The 25694-nt window shown below is 30.2% G+C and overlaps 1 protein-coding gene across 3 annotated transcripts; it reads left to right on the forward strand.

Annotated features, from left to right (window-relative positions):
• Window positions 1–25178, forward strand: LOC134828141 (rho guanine nucleotide exchange factor 11). 3 transcript variants are annotated; one of them, XM_063841122.1, is made up of 14 exons: window positions 1–548; window positions 8792–9269; window positions 9333–9515; window positions 13074–13997; window positions 16380–16982; window positions 17044–17770; window positions 17829–18189; window positions 21641–21960; window positions 22028–22818; window positions 22881–23086; window positions 23151–24156; window positions 24215–24337; window positions 24403–24507; window positions 24565–25178. In XM_063841122.1, exons 1-14 carry the CDS (start codon window positions 517–519, stop codon window positions 24811–24813), a joined length of 6108 nt encoding a protein of 2035 aa, XP_063697192.1. In that variant the 5' UTR covers window positions 1–516; the 3' UTR covers window positions 24814–25178. The 3 variants fall into 3 exon arrangements, with proteins under 3 accessions (XP_063697192.1, XP_063697194.1, XP_063697193.1); XM_063841124.1 differs by lacking the exon at window positions 13074–13997; XM_063841123.1 differs by lacking the exons at window positions 1–548; window positions 8792–9269; window positions 9333–9515 and adding an exon at window positions 11740–11936.
• Window positions 25179–25694: the final 516 nt, after the last annotated feature.

Here is a 25694-nt window from a genome sequence, read left to right on the forward strand (position 1 = left end):
AGTGATTCAGTCGTCGCAGCTCGCAGGCTATTTTTTTCAAGAATTTCGCTAGTTTTCGCTAGTTTTGTCGCGAGTAAACGATGTAAAGTGCCTTTGAATCGTAAACTAGACGGTCCTAAGTTGATTACAAGTGTTTTTAGTGCGAAAATTTGTGTTACAACTGCCGAAAATGTGAGTGCAAAGAAAGGAAAAAAAACAAGAAAAATAAAATGAAGCTTGTCGCAAAAAGAGAAAAAGAAGAAGAGAAAAAGGCTTCTGCGACGGATACAAAATCGAAAAATACAAAAGGAAAACTACAATTTACGCTAACAAGCAATCCGAGAGTAAATCAAAAAAATAACAAGAGAAAAATTGCTCTAGTTCATCATCACCACAGAGTCGTCTCTTGCTTGCTTGCTGTTAATTTAAATTAATTTAATTGTGTATATGTGTGTGGGATACTACAAATTTACTGCTTCTTCTTGAAAAGAAAAAATATCTTCAATTGATTGCATCGCATCGCCACACACGGAAAGGATGGATACCACAAAGAACGCATTTCCCGAGAGGTAAGCGAGACCGAGATCCGGGAAAGTTTTTCGGACTTCCTGCGTCAATGCGAGCGATTACACATACACTTTAAAAACACACAAAACTCCAGCCGCCCCAAAATGGAGAAATTGTACGAGACTGCATATTAATTTTTGTGTTCAGTATGCATGTTGTGTATCGCACATACATTTTGTTGTTTTTGTTTCACGCTACATATGTGTGCCACACATATGTTACGTGTGTGAGTAAGTAGAAGGTTTTACAATGAAACTGCTTATTTTTTCAATGGTTTTTATCATGAGTTAGTAATTATTACGACACTCTCCGCGTACGATACGCAATTTTGTGCGTGTCATTCAAGCGCAAAAAAACCAACAACAACAACAACAAACGGCCTGAATAGACAATAGCTCACATTAAAATCACTCACTGACTCATTTTTAGCACATTTACGCGTTTCTGATGACAAAAGCTTATCAAATCCAGTCCATTGATGATGATCTAAGACATATCAGTCAATGGGTCTTTCTACTCAACACCGTTTAGACAAAAAAAAAAGATGAAACGAGTGACGTGAGTTTTTTTATGACTCTAATAAATAAATACACAAAACACCTTCCATGTCAGGTGAACTGCTGGTGACCACACAATCAATGAACGACCTAATTAACGAGATAAAGTAATTGATTTTTTGTTTGTTTTTTTTTTTGGTTCACGTGTTGTGTGTGGCAATTCCTATATTTATCTGCTCCGTATGCATAAGTAGGGGATTTAACAGCATTTGTGGCGCCTTTGTGAATTATGTCAGACCCATTTTGACGAAAATAGTTCGGAAATATGGTTTTTCTTTGTTCTAACTTTTTTTTTTACTGCTTTTGAGAAGAAATTCTTAAAGTTTTTTCAGTTGTTTCAGCTTTTAGTGAAATTTATATGACATCATAAATGGATGAAACGGCAAAAAAATAACTTTTGCATTGAAATTTGGCAATATTTTTATGATATCAGGTGTTAATTTTAACATCCGTAAAAATTGCGTAAAGCAAAAAGTTGAGAAATTTTAGTTTTTTTTTAATTTTTATAAAAAAAAATTTATAATTTTTATGAATTTTTACATTAATGGAGCTTCATTAGATATCTAATAAATTTTATCTGGAGTGAATTCAGTTATTTAATTATTTGAAGTCTCGATCAAAAATTGATGTTGAACATTCATGTAATATGTGACTCATTTTTTATGTAATCGCAGTTTGGGGAATCCCTAATTATTCATTATAATAATAAAAAATTACATTTACCATAATCTGTCAGAAAAATACAAAAAATTATTAAAATTTTTAAAAATCTCACAACAAAAAAAAATTAAGTTAATGCTTAAAATCAAGGATTTTTCATCAAATTTTAAATTTTCTTTAAATTTTAACATTAAAAAAATTAAAAATGATAAAAAATAATTTTTTTTTCTTGAGTTTCGGAAAAATACTACTAATCCTTAATAATTCATTTTTGTAATGAAAATTTGCAACTGAAAGGAAATTATAAAAAAAATTTTTTTTTTTCTAAATTTTATATCAAAGAAGTGTTAAAAAATTAAATATTTTTCAAAAAATTAAATAAAAAAATCTCAAATTAAGAAATCTCGAAAAAAAAAAGTTTAAAATGTTAAAAAATCAAGTATTTTCTTGATCTTTGGATAAAAAATACTAAAATTTTCTTATTCAACTTTCGGATGAAGTCACAAAAAATTTTAATTTTTTTAAACGAAAATTTCTTTGCATCTCAAATTTGCATGAATTTCACCACAAAAACGTCATCAAACTCCTATAAAAACGTCAAAATATGGCTAAATTTTATGAGTTCATGATCCAAAAAGTAAATTTTTCATTAAAATTCTGTAAAAAATCAAAAGAAAATTAATTACCTTGAAAACTTTCGAGAACTTCTCTTCGCAAAACCTCAAAAAACATGTAGCCACTAAGTGATTTCATAAGATTATGTTATCAATTAGTACCTAACACTCCGTTTGGCATGTCATGCAATTTCACACCGCCTTGTAATAAATAAAGTAGTAATATACCGTTTATCAAAAAAAAAAAAAAAAAAACCAACTTCAAACCACACACAACGAGTATGTGTGCTTTGCTCATCACTTTTTTTTTCGTCGTTGTTGTTGTTTATTTTGACTCAACTTGCTATTTTTTGCCTTGACTTTTGCTGACGTACCTTTCCCACCTATTTAAATCACTTGTAGTTGTGAATGCTACACACATGCCGCGATCTAGGCACACACAACTGTAACTAACTAGCTTACCTCTTGCCGCTATCGACACATCTAGTGCGCTGCTATTCATGGAGAAGTTCACTCGCACATTGAACGATAGACTAAAACTTTTTTTTCTCGTACTATATGGAATCGTGTTTTTTTGCACACACATTTTTTCGTGTGTTACTTGAACGCGCACCGTTTTCTTCTACAAAACGAAAAAAAAATGTGTGTAATAATAACATTATTATATAAAAAAACACACAAAATAATAATAAACAAGTTCAATACATGCGCGCCGCACCAAAATACTTTTAAATCATTTCAGCGAGCGAAAAAAAATTAATACAAAGGAATGGCTTGAACTAGTCTGGCATGACATAATTTGCTTAAAGATGTGTCTAACCGAATCATGTTCTGCTCTAGCATTATACTAATAATGATTTAATTTAATTGCTCTCTCGTAGAATAGAACATTTTATGCGCCGCGGCTTGACGACGACAACGACGACGTTGTTGATGGAAAGTATTGTGTTTGTACAGCTTGCAATTAAATTAACAGGATTTTAATGACTCTCGATGCGACAAGATTATATTTGATTATGTTGAGTTGTTACCATCTATCCATCCGTCGTTTCGCCTGCTCGCATTGCGATAAAAAGCAACGAACTTTACTTTGTACGCGAGTAAATCGTCTAAACATCTTGCTCGTGCCTGGTTCTTTTGTTTTGCTGCTATTAATAGCAACTGTTTATTATTTAAATAAAATCATATGGTCGAATATTTTTATATTAGGTTCAATTTTTTTTTCGTGTTTCGTTGTTTGTATAAACTGTTACTCGGTTAATGAATGCGAAATATGTGAATTGACTTTGTGTTGAGTTAGTTAGAGAAATTTTTATTTCATTTCAAATGTTTTTACTGTTGTTTTGGAATAATTAATCATAAATTTTGTAAAAAAAATGTTTATTTGTTCTTATTATTATTAAATAATTTTAATAAAAATAAAATTTAATTTTAATAATAAAATTAAAAAATATTAAATTTAATAAAAAAATATTTTTTTCTAAAAAAAAAAAATTTAAAAAAAATTTTTTGACAAAAAAAAATAATTTTTTTGGAAAATATTTTATTAAATTAAAAAAAAAATATTTAATTAAATTATTTAATATTATTTAAAAAATTATATGTAAAATTAATATTATATTTTACAAGAAGTTTTCAACATTTCAAAAATAGATTTATCGTTTTTCAAAATTAGCAAATAAGAAATTAATTTAAAAATTAAAATTTATTTTAAAAATGAATAAATCCTTTAAAATGAAATATTTAAATTTTAATATGTAAAAAAAAAATTTTTTAATTAATTTTTTTTTAAATTCATAAAATTCTTGTAAAACCTCTTGTTTTTTTTAATTTTATATTTTTTGAAAAAACTTCTTTAATTTAATTTTTTTATAAATTATTTTCTTATGAAAATGGGGGGGGGGGGGGCAAAAAAAATAAAAAATTTTTATTTTTATTATTTTAGAGAACCGTAGGGTAAAAGTGATGTATGGCAATGTTGTGCATCTCGACGAGACAAACATTTGTGCATCATTAGATTTTTGAAATTTGCACTGGGATTCGGTTTAAATTTAATTTTCTTGCTATAATTTTTTTATGGGGAAAATTTTTGTCGATTCCACAAATGGGACCTTCCCAATGCAAAAAAATATTTTAACATTTATTTTATAAAAAATAAAAGTGATGTATGGCAATTTTCATCGAATTTTTAATTTGAATTTTCCGTAATTTATTTTTCGCTTAATTTAACTCTTTTGGGGAAAATTTTTTGCCCCAAAGAATTGGAAAAATTGTCATTTTTAAAAGTGATGATGTTTAAAATCCAAATTAATTTTTCCAATTTAATTAGGTATTTTTAATTTTCCATTCCTAAGATTATTTATTCCACAAATGGGAAATGCAAAAAAAATCTATATTAAGTCATATTCATACATATTTAAAGTAATTTCACAAATTTAAATTATTAAAAATTAAATTTTTTCCATTTTTTGCCCTAAAAACTCAAATTTTTATCATAATTTCTGGAAATTTTCCGAAAACAAGATTCTTAAGTTTCCACAATTTTTCACAAACTAATTAAATAATTTGAATCTAATCATGTTAAATATTATTTTTAATTCATTTAAAAAAATAGTAAATAATTTGATAAACAATAATAAAAAAAATTAAGCTTTTACCTTAAAAGGCTAAAACTTTAATTGCATTCAAATCACTTCAAAAATATATTAAAATTCGAAGGATCGCAATTGATCAAAGTATTCAACGTTTTATTATCTTTTTTATCACGGAACATGAAACAACTCTTATCGATTCCTTTTAAAAAATAATAAATAAATCCGAAACAAGATTCTACACTTAAATCATTTTGCTTCCTGACAATTGTTCTAAATAACAAATACATTACAATATAATTTTATATTCACTTTGTTTGCATTTGCAACTCTCATATATCATGTACTTGCATTATTATTATTCTCGATAAATAAATGCAAAGAAACTTTTTTTTTCTCTATTTAAAGAAGAAAATTTTTCTCAATGATTAGTTTTAATTGTCATGCACATTTATTATGCCATTAATATTTGCCCTTGAAACTATTGCATATTATTATTGTTATTACCGCTGCAAGTCGTGAACATTGTCGTCATTTGGAGATCGACTTCAGCAAACCATATAAATAAATAAATATGTAATAATAATTGTAATATAGATTGAACATAACGTCTTGCGAGATGAGTAGACAGAAAAAAAATAGATTGCATCATACGAACAAGACGTCGACGACAGCGAAACAAGTGTCATCTCGAAAAGATGATCTAATATTAAAATTGGAAATAAAAAGAAGAAGAAGATGATGAAGAGTACCTGATTTAAAATTTATTTTTTTTTACAAAGTCTCATTTTCTGCGATTCGTAATGGAAATGAAACGAATGTCAAGAATCATGGTCTTGTCACTCCTTTTGATGAATTTACGGATTATTTTATAGTTTTTTATGATGATTGTGGGTGTCCATCTACTCCGCCTTGGTTTCTGGATTTTCTAAAAAAATAAAAATAATAAAATTAACAATCAGCGATACAATTTCTAACACTATTCAGTTGGCGGACTTTTGCACAATTGAACGCAAAAATTGGAATAATAAAGAAAAAAAACACAAACAATAATATCACAAAGAATTCTAATTTCAATTGTTTATAAAGTGTTCCATATAGTACCTAATGTCGGTCGGTAATGCACTTACTTGGCACACAATTTATCTGGTTTTATAGCGTTTGTGTAGAATTTTCAACTGCATTTTGTTGGAGACATTTTGTAACGTTTGACCTTTAAATAATAATAATAATAATAATAATAGGAGCATTTTACTCATTTATTTATAAACTGAGGTTCGAGCGATGTCGAAAAATGTTTCATGTTACAAAAAAATATTTAAAATAAAAATAAAAAAAAATAAATAATTAAAAATGAAACTGATTATTAAAAAAAATTACTTAAAAATTTAATTAATAAAATTAATTTAATAATTTTAATTTTATTAAATGAAATTTAATTTATTTAATTTTTTTTTATTTTCTTTAAAGCCTTTTTCTTATATTATTTCAAAGTTATTCAATGAAAATCGGTTAAAGTTGAAAAAAATTACTTAAAAATAATTATTTAATTTTTTAAACATTTTTTTGATTGACATTCTTTGAAAAGCCTTTGATGAGTCGGTTCGTATTGATTCTTATCTAAAGGATTTGATGTTGATAAGATAACGAAAGTCACTTTTATGATGATTTATTTATGATGATGATTCTTCGCAATAAGACCGAAATTCGTCATAATAAATTAAATTATATCAAAAAAAAATAATTAAAATCATATTTTTTTTAGAATTTTAATTAAAAAAAAATTAAAGGGGTATTTTTTTAAAGTGAAAAATATTCGAAAAAATAAAATATATTTTAGAAGTAAAAAAAATTAAAATTAAATTTTGAAAAATAAAAATTAATTAATTTAATTTAATTTTTGCAAAAATTAAAAAAAAAATTTGATAAAACATGAAACATTTTAATTCATTGCATCTGCCTAATAAACAAACAAAAAAGCACAGAAAATGCCATTTATACATCATTTATTGTTGCTTGCTTGCCTGCCTCAACTTTTGAATTGTATATCGTCGTCGTCGTCATTTTTTTAATCTGCGTTCTGCATTCATTGATTCATTCATTCGCAATCGTGTCTCTGTGTGTGTTTTGTTGCTCGGTATCAACGTTGCAAACTTTATTAGAAATGAAACCATATTATGATAATCTGTGCTGTTGATGGAAAAGAACTGATTAACAGAAGAAAAGGCAAAACGAATGAGGGACGACGTCGGACATGACTGCGCTAATTCGACAGGAAAAACTATTTATTTCTGACTGTTGGTTTTTTTTTTGCGAAAACAGATGTTGTTGGTTGCGATTTTTAATCGTTTGTGTTTCGTATTATTTGTGTCCGGGGATTTTTGACGCCCTTTGAATTTACAACTGAGTCATTAAATGTTGATTTTATTTGTCTGTACTAGATTAGATTCCAAGATTGGCAAAGTGAAGGTCTGTTAGCGGGCAGTCGTCATCGTCGTCTGGAGAACTTTTGTCTGTCTCGCACATTCACTTTGCTTCCTTTGTAAAATTTTACTTCCTTGTCTCTTTGTCAACTTTGTCTCTTATCAACGCCAATAAAGCGAAAATTTATTCTTCTCAAATTTATTCTGTCATCATTTATATTTACAACGACGAAGATGATTATTATTACGGGGACATGCCCACACTTTATCTACTACTTGCGAATGAAGACACTTTTTCGACGAAACATATGTTCCGTTTATGTCGCCATACACACACCGGAAATAAAAAGTTAATTGAATACAAATTTCTACAGTTCGCGTAGTACTTTTATGAAAATAAAACTATGTTTAGACTAAATGAGATTCAAGATGTTGCTTTTTTCGTCGTCTTTGTTTTTGCTGTTATTTTTATTTTTATTCCATTTGGGCGAAAAAAAATATTTTTTTTTCATTTATGTAACTGCCCCCTTGGATTTTTCCAAAAAATATCAATGGCAAAAATAATAATATTTTGTAAAATTCGAAATTTTTTGATTAAAAAATTATTGAAATTTTTTTTTCTTAAAATCATACAAAAAAACGAAATAAACTTGCTTTAGTAAGACATGCTTCATTAGAATTCTTATTAAAAAAAATATTTAAAAAAATAAATAAGTCACGTGATCAACAATTTTTTTTATTTTTTTGTGATATTTTTCTTTAATTTTGAATTTAAATTTGAAATTAATTTAAAAAAAAATCAATTTAAATTTGAATTAATTTAAAAATTAATTAATTAAAAATTAAATTTATCAATTAAAAAAAATTAATTAAAATTTAATTAAATTTGAAATCTAATTAAATATGAAATTTTATTAAATATGAAGAAATATTTATTTTTTTAATTTATTTAAATAATTAAGAAATTTTTTGTAGGAAAAATAAATTTTTCTAGAAATAAAAAAAAAATATTTTCCCCTCAATAAAATCTTGATGTGACAAAAAATGAAAAAAATATTTTTTTTTGCCTTATTAAAAATTTTGATATATGTGAAGTGTGTGTGCCGTTAGCGAATATTTTATTTTTAACTTGCAATTCATCGTCAAATCGTCACCATCATCACCCGATGTTTCTGTGAATGAATTTGCGTTGAAATAATTTGTGCGCAGTGTAATTATGTTGTTGTTGCTGTGCATGTAACGAAAGAAAGAAGAAAAAAAGAGAGTAAATATATAAATAAATACAGAATAAATTAAAATTTTTCGGTCAAGTGTATGAGTGTATGTGGAAATCGTTTCAGTTATGTCAGTGTCAAGGCTGTGAAATTAAAATGCATTTTTTTTCATTTGTATCTTTTTAGGCAATCAAGCCAAGATTCGGCCAACAGTAATGACGTTGTTCCTGCTGTGCTCAATGGTGCTCAATTGCGACGTCCCCAGACTCTCACGACATCGGATCAACACGGCAAAGTCCATGCAAATACAATCGAGTTGACGATCCACAAAGATTCCAGCGGCTACGGCATGAAAGTGTCAGGCGACAATCCCGTTTTTGTGGAAAGTGTCAAACCCGCGTTGGCAGCACAACGTGCCGGATTGATGGCGGGCGATATGATTTTGCGTGTTAATGGGACGCCTGTGAGATATTCGTCCCACGTCGAAGTCGTAAAACTGATAAAGGCATCGGAAATTGTCCATTTGACAATTCAACGAAGTCACACGCACCAACAGCAACACCTCCTTTCACAAACGCCTCGACCAATGTCTACTTCCATTACAAATAGTCCTTCCACACCTGTAGCTCAAAGAAGCAGTATTACAGCACCTTTACCTGTTGATGTGAGTTTTATTTAAGAAAAATCTGAAAATAGTCGAAAAATTAAAAAAAATATTTTTTTTTAGCTTGCAAAACGAAAAGAAATGGAATTCTCAAAGATGCAAACGCTCCGTCTCATGCTGGATGAGGAAAAGAAAAATCTCGAAGCCTTAGTACTGGCCAACAAGAATCAACAGTCACCTGAAATTGCCAGAGCTCAAACCACAATCCGGACACTGCAGGAACAGTTGAATCAAGTGTGTGGCGAGGTAAGTTTCTGCTTCATTTTTTTTATCACTTCGCAATCATTCGCACATCTCCTTCTATCAATTTCTTACCATATTTACCGAGAATAAATCAATAATAATTTAATAATCACATCAATAATAAAACAGCAAAAAATGATACAACAAAACAATTTATATATAGGAAGCAAATAATTTTAATTAATATTAATCAAAAATTGTGATAAATGTGATAATAAGTTTAATTTGCAAGCGTCACGCACTTTTATACAAAAAAAAAAACCAAATACTTCACAATTAAAAGTGCTGTAACCCAAAAAGAGCTGCTTTCAATGTCTTCTTAACAAAAAATTCCCTGTAACCCAAAATTTTCACTGAACTAAAAGAAAAGCACTTCAATGTCTTAAACCACCTTGTCTTAAAATATTTTTTTTAATTGTGAATTTCGTGATATTTATCGATAATTGTCTTAAAATTTAGTTCAATTTCAGAACTTGGCCCAATTAAACAAGATTAATAGATTAATTTAATCAAATGTGAAATATTTTCACCCACTTGCGATACTTTGTAAATACATTTTTGTATCAAATGTCTTTCAAGGCAACAATGTTGAATTATTTTAAAATATTGGAGGAAGCTAAACGATGCCGTTTAGTGATGATTTACTGTCAATAATAACTTGTGAATATTTTTTTTGCTCTTGAAAAATGAGATATTGACAGTAAATTAGGTTGATGCTATGAAGAAAAATGTTTTAAATTTGATTTTTTTAATTTTTTTTAAATTTTAGGTTAAAATTTTAATTTATTTCATTTTAAATTAGGTAATAGTTTTTATAAATTTTTTAAAATTTATATATTTTCAAAAATATTAAACTTTATTAATTAAAAATTTTACAAAAAAAATTAAAATTTTTAAAAACAAAATAAATAAATTTAATAAAAAATTAAAATAAAATAATTTAAATTAATTAAATTGATTATTTTATTAAATTAAAAAATTAATTAAATTAAATTTAAATTAATTAACTAATTAAATTAATTTAAATTATTTAATTATTAATTAAATTATACCTGATTATAAATTATTATTATATTTAAAATATTTTTTAAATAAATTATATTTTAAATTAAATAAAAAAATTAAATTTTAAATGACATAATTGAAAAACGTTTGAACTAAAATTGATTTTTTTTTATAATCAATTAATTAATTGATTTTACTTCAAAATTTAATTTTTCATAACTTTTTTTTTTATAAAATTTATATAAAAATTTTAATTATTTTATATTAAAATCACAATATATATGGGTAAACTAAATATTATAAAACATTTTTTTCTCATCGCATCACCATAATAGCAAAATTTATTTTTGTTTTTCTTTTAAAAATATTTTTGGCAATATCCAAAAAAAATTTGCAAGTGTATAAAAAAACTTCCATAAAAAACCTGTAGAGACGAATAAATTTTCCAGCACTTTAATATCCATGGGCCAGTAACTGAATCTTTTTTTTTATTTATTTATTATTTGAAGATGAACGTGTTAATAGACCCAAATTTAAACATTTCATTTTATAAATATTTTTACTTGGAGAAAAGTTGTATATTATTCTGTGTATAGTTTAAACGATTTTTTTCTCTCTCTTCTTATAATTTATATTTAATTCGTGAAGCTGAATAAATAATTATTAAAAGGTTAATTTTACGTTCATATATAGAATTATTAGTCGGTTTTATGCATCATTGAGGTCCATAATTGTGAGAACAATTTAATGGCGTTAATGAGGTGGGAAAAGAGTTGAGCTCCGCAGATAATTGTCTTTAATTAAGAACAAATTTGGCTCGGAATAAAGAAAAAATTAAAAATCATGTTATATAATATACAAAAAAATGATGATCTAAATCTCACTCTCTAAACACCACTTGACAAACAATACCAAATGATTCATAAAACAACGATGATCATGTGTAAATTTTTGTACAAATCTAAGTCAGTCTTACACAAAAAAATAATTATTCAGTGTCTTACAACGCAATTTGTATACAAACATTCACGTATCTCCGTTTATTTGTCTAATCTATATAATATTTATTTCTATTTGTTTATTTTTTCCCTTCATTCATTCAAAATTGTGTACTTTAAACGGCCACAGACACAAAATTTTCTCTCAGCACAACTAACGGCGACGACGTCTCTCTTCAAAATTAAAATTTACTTTTAATAATTTGTCTAACATACAAATCCATTTTGAACTGATGCGATGATGATTCAGTTAGTCACATTACAGCCGTCTTTCAGCTCTCTTTGGTTTTAATTTACGTGAATAATAATTATCACTGGGAATCGTTTTACACAAGAGAAAAAAAATACAGAGATTAACACATTTCGTACTAATCGTCAATTTGCGACTTAAATTGTTGCTGTGTATCAAATGAAGAATAAAGTAAAGTTTCAATTATTTCCTAAAAATTAAAAAAAAAAAATTGAAAAAAATAGAAAATTAAAAAAAAAGTGAAAAAGTAAAAATATCACCAGAATTATTTAATATTTTATTTTTAAAACATTTTTTTTTTGTTTATTTTGTATTATTTTTTATAAACATAACAAAGTATTCAACTATAAATAATTATTTTTTTCATTACAATGAACGTATTTTATTTCAAATTTAAAATTTTTTACTAGAAGTTAAGAAAATACAAGTTATATTTTTTCAGTAAGAGTAAATTTAGCAGTAATTGTGTGTTTTATTATTAAATATTTATTATTATTTATAGAGTTTGCATTCATTCAGTGGCAATTTATTACAATTTTTTTAATATAAATATAGATTTTTCCTAAATTATTCATTATTATATTTATTTTGTGTATGTTCAATATATATATTTTTTTTTGTATATTTCAAAAGAAAATAAACAAGGCAAATTTCCGAGTAACATAAACCCATTAAAGTAACAAGACCTTGAATTTGAATAATAATTGATGTAATAGAGAGAGAAAAACTGCGATTATACAAAAAAAATATATTGAACATAAACAAAATTGCATCAAAATTATAGTTTGAAAGTATGAATGCTCGCGTCATGTCAAAAAAACAGTAGTTTTGATTTATTTATCAATTTTTTATAAGTTATTGATAAAAAGAAGCAAAAAATATGTATAAAAAAAACATGTTTAATAAGAAATCATTTTATTATCTAATCGATTTCTTGTTAAAATGAGTAATTTTGGACATGTTTATTTTATTTTTGTAGATAGTAGTAATTTTTATTACATATAAATATTTATATGGCAAACAAAACATGTTTTGTAGAATGATAAAATTTGGTTGTATCAAAGAAAATCGAATGAATTTAGCGCGGAAATGGCAGCTGTTTGCTTTCAGTTTTGTCTCAGCAGCTTAATCGTTCTACATAACATAAACAAAAATTATTTAGTGTGGCATTTTTTATGTCCAAACGTTTGTTTGTTCGTTGTTTGTCTGTATCACCATCAAAATAATTCATAAATAATTATATAAATATTGTAACTGCATAGTGAATGTCCTTAATGTCAAACCAAACAAACTCATCTAAATTTGCAGGATCCTACATTATCATTTTTGGTGCCAGCAACGGGAACGCCTCTGTTCCAAATGACTCCCAATCAAAATTCCTTTACGCCGCACTTTTTATCGCGTTTTCCACGTTCCTTATCGTCGCTGAGTCTCGGCACAAAGAAGAAGCCCACGGACAAAGGTGTGACATCTCCATCATCGGGCCCTTTGCCAGCACCCCAAGAAGCCGCACAAACACCCGTTAGCAATGGCGCCACAAGCCAAACACGGAATCACGCGACCAAAAGTAACTCCAGTGTCTCGCACAGCAGCAAGAAGAAACACAGTCGCACCGAATCCAAGTCAAAAGCCGACACATCGCAACCGCCTCCGTTGCCGGAACGCAATAATGTCGCCAATATGCGAAAATCGCTGCCCACAAGTCCCGAAAATCAAAGTCCCAATCACGTGGCGAGTCGCAGCTCGAAATCTTCGGGTGACAATAAAAAAGTCTCTGACTTGGATGCATCGATCACGAGTCACACGAGCAGCAAAACGGCCCAAGGAGCTGTCCAAAAGGCGCATAACGTATCGTTGCCCGTAGATGGCGTCACTGGTGCAAGCAGGAAACGCAGCAAAGGCAAAAAGGCACATTCCGATCCGAAAATCAGTACACAAGCATTTTTGCAAATGGAAATCCGTAGCATGAGTGATGGTTCGGAACCGCCTCCTTTACCGCCGCGACAACCAAGTCTCGCTGAACCGGTGCAAAATTTGGGCAACTCGACGACATCCAGCAGCGGACTCGATCAGAATGGTCGATGTCTTCCCAACAGTATTAACACTTGCATGAATTATCCGCTTGTTGCTACGTGCACGCCAGTCAGAGACAATTTCGCAGCTTTTCCGATGTCACATCGTCCGAATATCGTGCAACAGCTGCAACTACATCAGCAACATAACAAATCGACTGTAAGTAACAAAAAAAAAACAAACACATTGAAACACGTTGAATGAGATTATGTTCTGTATAAATTGTCTGGACGACAGAGTTTTTCCTTTAAAAAAAAAAGAAAACGAGAGAACAAACGGCAATTTTATGCACTTTTCTTATCTTCTTCACCTATCTTTCACAAACACTCTTTCTACACCTACCTCTAAGTATTATTGGCAAAGCACGTACCTGTAATTGGCTGTCCTATTCACACACTCACACAACATATTTTATCCTTATCACAACTAACAATCGCTTCTTCCTTAAAAATATCGATTTTTTTCTGTAATTTTCAATTTGAGGTGAAAGACTTGGAAAGTAGGTTCGAAATTATTTGTTATTTTTCGTCAAAAAAGGTTGCTTCAAAATTCGATAGTTTTTCCGATTTTTTCTTTTGCTACGGATATTCTATAAATTTCGAAATTTTTGCCAAATTAAATTTTTTAATAATATTTTGGCAGTTTTTTCTAAATGTTTCAAAGTAAAAATTTTTTATTTTGCATTTGTAAACAATTTAAAAAAAATAATTAATTTTTTAATTTTTTTTTTAAATAAAATTAAAAAATTTAGGTTTACAATTTTTTAAAAAAAAAATAATAATAATTTTTCAATAAATTTAAATTAAAAAATTTTCTATTTGTAATTATAATTTTTTTTTAATGTTTTAGTTAGTTAATTAAATTTAAATTAAATACATACATATAAATTATTTGGATAAAATATTTAATATTTTTTTAATAAAAAAATTATTTGAAAAATAATGTTTCAAAGAATAAATTTAAAATAAAGAAAAAAAAAACAAAAAAATAAATAATTAATAATTTTCTTCAGTTTTTAAATTAAAAAAAAAAAAATTAAAATAAACTTTTAGGTATAATATTTTTTTTTAAATTTTAATCATTGGATTTTTTAAATATTTATTTTTATATTAAATTTTGATACATTTTTTAACTACAGATTTAATTTTTTATTTAAAAAAAAAAATAATTAAATAAATTTTAATTAAAATTAATTAAAATTAAAAATTTAATTTTTTTTCTTGTTTTATTCAAACTTTTAAATAATTTTTTTTGTTAAAAATTTTTTTTGACAAAATTATTGATTTTCATTTGAAGAACTGCCTATTAAATTCTATAAAAAAAACAAAAAAGTAACAGGAAGCAACTTTTTACTTTTGTTGTTCTACATTTTCTTCAACTATTTTCGATTTTATTATGATTGGATTACCATTTGGAACGATTTTTTTTATACGTACAAGTTGAACATTCGTAAACACAGAGAAGACATCGTAACAATTTTGTCATAAACAATGTTTATTATTTTTGTCAAAGACGAATCTAATGATGAAGCGCGACAAGAAAAAAAAATAAATAATAATAAAATCCCACGCAGCCCGTTTTTTTACGAGGAATATGAGTAAGTTTGAGTAAATGATGAATAAAAATGTGTGTAACGACGATGTTCTTCGACATTACCCTTATTTTTATCTTTTATTATCATGATTGTTGTTATGATGCTCACAAAATTCCAAGAATTTCCATTATTATCATGTGATATTTTTAGAGTTTCCGAGTTGCTATTTTTAAAGTCAGTCCGAAAAAAAAATGTTTACAAATTTTGCGTGGCGCATACTTTTGAAGAAATAGTTTTCCAGAGAAAAATTCCGAATAATAAACAATAAAAGGAAGCATTCGGATGACGTTCAAGTTTTTTTTTTGTTATTCCTTATTGAAAAATTGCCAACAACGAAAAATAGAAAGAAAATTCGCGTCATTGATCAATTAAAAATGTTTTTTGTTCCATTCGAGTGTGTTACACATGTGTGTTTGATTGAATTTACATCTCACACAACCTACCTACAACAGTAAAAAACAACAGCGACACACAAGAAAACGATCTCGCGCATAATTTACTTTGGTAATTGTCCAAAAAATTATTCGAATTTCTGAAAAAAATCTTTTATCTCACTGTTTTTTTAAGTCAATAAACTATAGAAATATTTTCGCATGGTAGAAAAATTTATATTTTAGTAGAATTTTGGTTGGTGATGGTATTTATTTAGTATTTGATGCAAGTTGACTTGAAAGGTGGAAGTAAAACTAATCAATTTTTTGTTGTAATTTAACTTTTTTTATCATTTTTGTTTTAGTTTTGTGCTTGGCATGGTCTTTGTTTTGCTTAAAATTTTAAATTATTTTTTAAAAAATTTATTTTTTATAATTTTCAACAAAATAGCAGGGCAGGGACTTCAATTTCACTCCACGCATTTCCGTTTTTCTTTTTTTTCTTCACTAAAACTAACAAAAAAATGATTTTTTTTATTTAAAAACCTCATTTAACAATTTTTAAAACTTTTTCAGAATCCTCAGCAATTTCAGCAGTCCCGCAATCGTCGTATCATAACGTCTCCCGATCACACAGACTCAAAACGCTTATCAAAAGAGCCAAGTACTGATAGTTCGTCAAAACACTCGCCCGGCTCCGCGACAACAGATGATCGTAGCAAGATCGAAGATACGCCCCCGGGCACTCCGCCGCCTCCTTATTTGTCGCAATCCATGACGAATGCGTCTTCCATGAGTGGCCAATGCATCACGGATCTCGGATTTAATTCGCCGATGTCGCATCCAAGCAGTCCGACGTTCATGAATAACTCGACGGACAGCAATTTGGCACAAGGAACGCAATTTGCCCAAAAACCGAACATTATTTCGATGGAGGATGACGAAACTTCCGATCAGGAAACGTACATTGAGGAGCATGGACCATTTGATTCGATCAAGCAGCTGTTTGACATTCAAAATCAGTCGTATTTGGCGGTTTTTCTCAATTATGTCTTGTCTAATTCGGATCCTTCGCCGTTGTTGTTCTACCTGATAACGGGATTGTATAAAGAGGGCAACGTTAAGGAAATGCGGAAGTGGGCTTATGAGATTCATTCGACGTTTCTCGTTCCAAGAGCGGTAATTTTTTTTTCAAATTTTTCTAAAAAAAAATTAATTTAAATGAAATTTTTCTTTTTAGCCCCTTTTATGGCCCAACGTTGACGAAACAATGGCTCGCGAAGTCGATGGCGTGCTGCAAACGGACTACGACAAGCCAGAATGCCTCCGAAAAATCTTCTGGAAATCACGGATCCGCGCCAAGGAGTTCATCTACAACCAATTGCAGGAATTCCAGGCGAAACGTGTTGCTGGTTTGGGCACGATGTACGGCCCGAGCGACACTGTCTTGAGCGAAGCCAAAGGTGACAAAGCCAAAGAACAGCGAATCGTCGAAGAAACGTTGATACCAAAATTGCAGCAGTATCTCGAGGAAGTAGAGAAGGAAGCGCCGCACGAAGACCCCAAAAAAATCGGACTTTGCTCAGCACTTTCGACAGTGTTGCTCCGCATGTTTATGACAAAAACGAATCCCGGCAGCCCAATTGACAAGGTGACGCAGTACGTGAGTCGCGAAAAAAGCTTCAAATCGCGCATCATGGGCAAGCAATCGCGCAAGACAAATGTCCGGGGGCATCAGTTGGTGTTGCATCAGTATCACGAGGTGACGCACTGCAATCATTGTCAGACGATAATATGGGGTGTGAGTCCGCAGGGGTATCAATGCGAAAATTGTGAGTTGAATATTCATCGTGCCTGTTCGAAAATGCTCGAAGAAACGTGTCCCGGTCCAGTTTCGAGGAAAACGGGCGAGGGAAAAATCAGCAAAATTATTGAAAAAATTCGAACGACACATCATTCCAGTCAAAGTAAGTCAAAATTTTAATTTAAAAAAAAAATTTACTAAAATTTTAATTTTTTTTTTAGACGATCGTGGTCGACGACACGAAGAAGACGGCGAAGGCGGAGACACCTTCGATGTAGATCGTCCTCCAACGACATGCGTTTCTATCATGCGAAATCCCTCAGATCGGAGATCTGGCGAATCTGTGAATAACGTTACCTTTGCACCAAACACCGCAGAATCACGGGATTCGATGAATTCGTCAGCCATCGGTGCCACGGCGCTATTTCACGAAGAAGAGCGTAAACACAGCGGGCGACGAGATAGTTGCAAATCCAAATCGGCACCTGTTTCTGTGAGTCGCTCCGAGTCTTACAAAGAACGTTCGCACAGGAAAAATCGTGAAAAACGAAAGACTTCTGATCCTAGTCTGGGCAAAGATATGTAAGTTAATTTTTATTTTTTTACAAAAAAAAAAAAAAAAAAAAAATTGAAACGATCACCTTTTCTCAACGACTACCGTCATAATATTGCATTGCATTTACTTCCATTGACATGAACTTTCCCAAAAAAAAATCCGTAAGATTAATAATTTTCCATTTCTCTCGCGCGCGCATGCTTTTACTTCCCATGAGAGTATTTAGCACATCCATTCCAAACATATGTCTTACCAATACACGGGAAAAAGTAATAATAATAGCCCGAAAAAATATTCTCGGCAACATGTTTCAAGTGATATGGCGGATGACTTTTACAAAGAAAATGCGAAAAATACCGAGAAAAAATTAACTTGACATTTTGGCGACCGTCACTTTCATTCGTCATGGGTTTGTCACGGTGTCTATTTTTGTCACAAATTCAAAATTAGAGCATTCGAGGAAAAAATCTTAGTCTCGCGTTCTAAAAAAAATCTCTTGCTCTGAATTGTGATTCAAAAAAAAAAGGTCAAAAAAATTTTTTTTATTTATTTTTCACCTTTTTTTCTGAGACACCTTTCGAAATCAGTGGCATACATGTAGAAACGACGTACAGTTACGGTACGAATGGAAAATTTCTCGCTCTCATTTTCCAATGGCGATCTCAAATGTGTCATTCTCGAAGAAAATATCACAAAAGTGTTGCATTTAACGTTGCTCCGTGCGAAAATTGCTCAGTTTTCTTTTGTATCAATTCGATATCGGTCACGTTTTCCTCCTTCGTGCCGTTTGTCGTTCGTCGTCGCATCTGGATATAATAAATAAATAAATCTGAGACCACGAAAAAAAAAGTGGAAATACAAAATTTGTGCCAATAATAATGTGCCGAAGCGATTTTTTACACAATAAAAAAAATATTTAAAAAAGTTCATTTAAGAAAATGAAGAAAAGTTAATTTGTTTGTTTTCCGCACCCATTTTCTTCTCTCGCACTGTGTAGGTACGAGTTTAAATATATATTTGTACATTGTGTGAAATGCAACATAGAAGTGTGTCACATTTAATGATGAACATGTAGAATATTGACACAAGTGAAAATCATCTGTTATCTTTTCCAAACACTCACAAAAAAAGAATAATTATTATTGAGGCGTGAATCTACGTCGGTCGCTTGTCAAGAAAAACAGAAAAGATAATAATTAAAGTGAAAAGTGATGACATTTTAAATATTTATGAAAAAAAAACTATGAGAAAATTTCCGGGTATTCTTGGGAGGAGAAACTACTAATCGATCGACATACAATAATAAAAGAAAAAAAAAATAAAAATCGAGCAACTAATATAATGGCAGTTCATGCTGAGAGGTATGGCTACGACGAGTAGTAAGTTAATTACTTTATTTTTATTGTTCATCCCCGATTGATTCTTCTTGTCGCAAAAACGCGCGCGCCTTAACGCACAGTATAAATTCCGTTAAAACCACAAAACCCATCAAATTATACAATTTTCAGATTTTACGAGCATCGCCTTGTTTTTTTTTTGATTTGTTTGCACAGTGCCCATACCAACTTTATTGCTTGCCTGCCGCCTGGCTTTTGGTCGTCATCGTCATCTGTTGAGCTGAATGTCAAATTCGTTTTCTTCGCCTCTAAAATTTGAAAAAAAATAATAATAAGTAAATTTTAGAACATTTATTAATGAATGAATGAATTCCATAATTATTTACGTCTTTCGTCTGTTAATACATTCGTTACTTCTATAAACAGAACATTTTTGTTGGCTCTGTTTATGCTTTTTTCAACAACAACATCGTTGTGTATTTTTTAATAAATATATTAAGGTTAAAGCAATAAGGAAAATGTTTCAAAGTAGAAATTTTATAATTATTATTGATAAATTTTGAGTTAAAATAATCAATTTTAAAATTTGAATTAGCAAGAAAACGATTTTCAAATTTTTAACGGTCATTTTTTGAATTGACATTTACAAATTTTATAATTTAAACGTCAAAAAACTTAAGAATTTTGAAGAAAAAAAAATATTTTTAGACATTTTATTGTCGTTTCTAGTTTTTATAATTAATTTTCAGCATAAAATCAGCAAGAAAAAAAATAAAAAAAAATTAACGGTAATTTTTTTGAATTGACGTTTAAGAATTTTATGATTTAAAACGTCTATGAACTCACAAATTGTCAAGAAAATAATTTTTTTTAAATTTTTTCAGTTAACTTTCAGAAAAAATTAATATTTTTAGTTTTGGATCATCAAAAAAAGAATTTCAAAATTTTTTAACGGTCAGTTTTTGAATTGACATTTACAATTTTTCTTATTTAAATGTCAAAAATTCCAAAGAAAAATTATTTTTTTGATTTTTTTTATTATAATTTCTTAGAATTTTCTCAAAACTTTCAAAAATATTTAATTAAAAAATGAAACATTTTTCAAAGTTACACTGGCCTTTTATGAAAAAAATCTGTTCAGCGGCAAAACAGATGCACAGGAAAATTCATGTAGATAAATTAATAAAAAAAAGTAACATTCCTTCTTTATGAAACCAAACACCAAATAAATTTTAAAATTTACATTTCTTTCAATGCCAAAAAATTTTCCGCGTATTTTTCCGAGAACCGCCTTGGCGATTTCGCCTTCACACGAGTTCAGCTTGAGTCACCTCGTTTGTTTTTATTTAGGATTGATGATGACGAAGTTGCGCCAAAACAAAAAATAAAGACAGCTCGAAAACAACTAGAAAAATTGACAAAACATTTAATTCATCGGACCATTTAAGCCAATAAAGCGCACACACATGTGCTCATTATTGTTTTTCGAACAAAATTTTCTCGCTTTCTTACATCTCGTGACTTTAATTCGATTAACCTAAATTAGATGAAATGGTCAGGAAAATTATTATGATTGTTATTGTCTACAAGGCGAAACACAAACAAATGCCACACACACACACAAGTTGTAGTTTTCCGCTGAAAATTGTGTCGTAGGACGGATGGAATATTACGGCTTCTGTGTGAAAAAAGAGTTGAAGGAATGACGATAGTGGCATTTTAAACTGTGCTAGACACTAATATCCGGTGAAACTCGCAATAAAAATTATGACTGTTTGCCTAGTGTAGCGAAGGGTGAGAGGCCGCTATATAATTTAATGGAAAATGAAAGCAAATGTGGAATTTATAATGATAGGATAACTTGTTTAATTAACTCCAGTTTAAAATTTCCTCATTTGTCATGGAAGAAAACCGTGGCTGGTGACAAATAACCACCGGGGATTAATTTGTATTAACAAATTTAATTAAAACTATGTGTTTTTCCATTCCATCGCATTATTGGAACATCAACCTTAAACACTTACCAAGAAATTTTCCGTACTTAATCACGCCTTCCTTCTATTATTATCGCGATAATCGTTGAGATGTCGTCTTTGTTAGTTTTACATTTTCACTAAATATTTTTTTTTGTGTTTTGCAGTGATGAAAGTGTGGAGCCACAATTCAATAGTTTCAAAAGTCAACAAAAAATGGAAGGAAGCTCCAATTCTAGTCTCTCATCCACGGTCGAAAGCCCATCGATATCGTGCGAGGCAATCACGGAGGCACCCACGGCTCCATCCTCGTCACATCACTCGAAAACGAGCAGTTTTAGCGGGACAAGTGCACTCAGCAAGGACATTGTCGACGACGAATTGGGTGATGACGATGAACTCGAAACAGATTGGAGTTCGAAAATTTCCACCGAAATTCTTGACACAATGTCGGATGTTGAAAAGAAAAGACAAGAAATCATTAATGGTAAATTTTTCTTTAAATTTTCAATTTTTGTGCAAAAAATAATTTTTTTCTTTAATTTTTTTAACAGAAATCTATATGACAGAGCGTAATCACGTACGCACAATAAAAATATTGGAGACGATGTTCATGCGACCGTTGCAAAAATCAAACTTAATAAGCGCCGATCACTTAAATCTCCTCTTTCCGCCGTCTATTTTGCAGCTGCAGGAGTTGCACAGTCAATTCGAGGCCAAAATTAAATTGAGACGACAAGAACACGAACAAATTGTACGGGAAATTGGCGATTTACTGCTTTCGCTATTCGACGGTGAGCAAGGCGAGGAGTTACGAAGACATGCAGCACAATTTTGTGCTCGACAACAAATCGCGTTGGATGCTTTGCGAGATGCCCGTAAGCGAGACGATAAGTTACATCGATTTTTGCAAACGCACGAGTCGCACAAGGCATGTCGACGGTTGCAACTGAAAGATTTGCTTCCAACGGTCTTGCAAAGACTAACAAAATACCCACTTTTGTTCGAAAGTCTACTTAAGGCGACGAGTAAGTTGACGCCTGTTAACGAAAAGGAAGTGCAAGCGATCTCAATTGCCCTGGAATCGTCCAAAAAGATCTTGAATCACGTGAATCAAGAAGTGAGAATAGCAGAAGATCGACATAAATTGCAGATGATCCAAAAACGGTTAGATCGCAGTGCTTACGACAAGTTATCGGACAAAGATGCGCCGCCAGAATTTAAGAATATTGATTTGACGCAACATAAGTTGATACATGATGGACCACTGAACATGAAAAAGAACCCGAGTATGCAACTTTATGGACTTTTGTTCGAAAATATGATGGTTTTGCTGCAAAAACAGGTAAAATTTTCTAAAATTTCTTGTTAAAAATTGAAATTTTCAAACATTTTTGATTTTTTTAGGACGAAAAATACATTTTGAAACAACATTCGATACCTGCTGTAGTCGGCGAAAGCAAAAGTGCTGAGGGCAGATTCAATCCAATCACGAAAGTCAGTCTTATTTTTGTGCGACAGAGTGCTGTAGATAAAAATACATTCTTCCTCATCAATACTAGCGTGTCACAGATGCTTGAGCTTTCTGCTCCGAGTAGTTCTGATTGTAAAAAGTAAGTTTTTTAATAATTTTTTCCAAAAATAATTTTTTAATGATTTTTTTTTTTCGTTTTTTAGTTGGTTCAGACACATTTCGGAAGCATCAGAAGCGTACAAGCAACGACACAAAGGGAAGACTGACCAAACGGACGAGGCAAATCTCAATAAATCCGCCAAAGAAGCACCCGAAGGTACGCCCGAGCCTGATTCCAAGTCGTCCGAAGATGCAGATGGCATCGAGCAAACCGGTCGATTGGATGACAAAACCGAGTACGAAGCAAATCTCGAGAACAATAATGTGCCACAAAGTGATTCGACGAACTCCTGTTCGACAACGAGCAATGGCGTCGCCGACGGCGAAAGTACGAGTGATAGTAACGACGACACGAAACAAAATCATCCGTCGGAAGCGTCATACAGAGGCGCATCTCCATCACGACCCGATCTCAATAACTTTAATTCGCGTCGTCTAACGCAACAAAGTTCGCTCATTGCGCCCTCCGAGATCCACGTGACACAAAATGAAGTGCACATTGCCGATCGCATTCTCAGCACGGAAGAAACCCTCAACAGGCTCGATTCGGAGTTCCGGAGTGTGTTGCAGCGAAAACAGGAGATTGTGTGTGATATGTTTAAGGTGCCTGTCGAACATTTCCAGGCAATTGCGGATATTGCGGGACAACCGGAAGCGGCGAAAGAGCCCGGAGACCTTTTATTGGCGACTTTCGCGCAAATTCAGACCCTCAATGAATTGCTGGCGGAGAACATTTGTCAACCGCGACAAGTTAACATGTTCCGTGAAGTGGCAGCTGTTTCAAATAGCTTCTGTGATAGTTGTTATAAGGCGCGTGAAGCACTGAATAACGATCGAAATAACGTGGTTTCGTCTATGGTTTCATCCACGAGTACGAGTGAGGCGACGGCGATTGCTGTGCGCGCTGCTCCCATCGAAGATGAGGACGGCTACTGCGAAATTGAGGAAATACGTAATGAAATTATGCAAAGTACGACAGATGGTGACAAAACTATCGATACTAGTTTGCACGAGGACAGTAGTCGAATAACGGCGTCAACAATATCAGAGGTAATTTCAATTAATTTCATTAAAAAATCACAATTTTAATAAATTTTTCCCGTTTTAGTCAATAAAAACTTGTAAAGGAACTTGTTACAATCATTTATTGGTCGAACCTCCATCGGCTGTTCCATGTAATCTGTTGGCGCCCGCACTAAATGCCTTATCCGTACACATTTCACAACTAATGGTAAGTTATATTTATCATTTTTCAACAAATCCATCAACTAATCAATCATTTTCATCACTTTTCAGCCAATCATTAGTCAGCGTGAAAAAGAACGAGACTTACTTCGACGGGAAAATCAACATTTGCGTGAAATGTTGAGTTCAATAAACGAGCGAGTTATCGAAAAAGAGGTAATTTTCCTATAAAAAAATATTTTTCCAATTTTAATACTTTAAATTTTATTTCAGGAAGCTCCACAAATCCCTGAAAAGCCAAACGTAACTGAAAAAACAGTTGAAAACACGGATGAAACTCCAACTGAAGTGAAAAAAGACGAAGTACTCGACGAGTCCTCATCAACGAATGTAGCAGCAGAAGTAGCATCAACAGAAACTACCGACAAACCTGCAGAATCTGATTCTCCAAAAACAGAAAATGTCGAAATACAATCAGCAGAACCGTCTCCCGAACTGAATGAAGAAAAACAACCCGAATAAACTTACTTAGGACACTGTTTTAATGTCTTCTTATCAAATTACGCAAGAAGATCGCTTTTTAATATTTTTTTACTCTACCGTTAAAGAGCGTTTCGAATTTTTTTATTAAAATTTTTTTAATGTTCTTTTCTCGTGCGGTGCTTTAAAACCTAAAAAAAAGTTTAAAACAAAGCAAAAAAGTAAAAATTAAGACTAAAAAGTCGCCTTATATTAAATATAAATATTATCTAAAATATAATTTAAATTAAAAAAAAATATTTTATAATTAATTATTATCATTGTAAAGTGTAAAACCCTGTAAATTATTACGTTTATCATTATCATTATTATCTATTTTGCTGCTATATGATGTACACTAGACATAAATTATGTTTAACTATTTTTAAATCTATTTTTTTCAAATATTATATGATGAAATTAATACGTATAAAAATAAGTAGATGCAAAAAAAACTCTATAAAATAAAAAAATATTAATGATAGTATTTTAAATTATTATTCTTTCCAATGGCAATTAAAAAAAATATATAAATATATTTTTAGTAGTTAAAAAATATTCAAGCAATAATCTGATAATTTTAAAGATGAAGCACAAAATTAATTTTCGAGATTTTTCGGTTTTTGATTTTTTTTTTCGTACCAATTAAAATTATTATGACGTTTTTTGTATGTGATATTATTATTTCAAGAAAACAAATTCTTTAATGCTTTATTGTGTAAAAAAAAATTGAGTTACATGCCCTTTGTATAAGATTTCTCCCAATATACATAAATATCCTTTAGACAAAAACAAGAAAAGTATACCAATAAATAAATGTAATCTATCTCAGTATTAACTAAAAAAAATTGTGTACATTATTTTTATGAAAAGTATATGAACTT

The sequence above is a fragment of the Culicoides brevitarsis genome, chromosome 1 (assembly GCF_036172545.1).
Source record: "Culicoides brevitarsis isolate CSIRO-B50_1 chromosome 1, AGI_CSIRO_Cbre_v1, whole genome shotgun sequence".
Classification (NCBI taxonomy): domain Eukaryota; kingdom Metazoa; phylum Arthropoda; class Insecta; order Diptera; family Ceratopogonidae; genus Culicoides; species Culicoides brevitarsis.

Coding starts and splice junctions, on each gene's coding strand:
- LOC134828141 (XM_063841122.1), top strand. CDS start 517: ATGGATACCACAAAGAACGCATTTCCCGAGAG. Junction 9,516..13,073: donor TGAATCAAGTGTGTGGCGAG/GTAAGTTTCTGC, acceptor CTAAATTTGCAG/GATCCTACATTATCATTTTT. Junction 17,771..17,828: donor GACACATCATTCCAGTCAAA/GTAAGTCAAAAT, acceptor TTTTTTTTTTAG/ACGATCGTGGTCGACGACAC.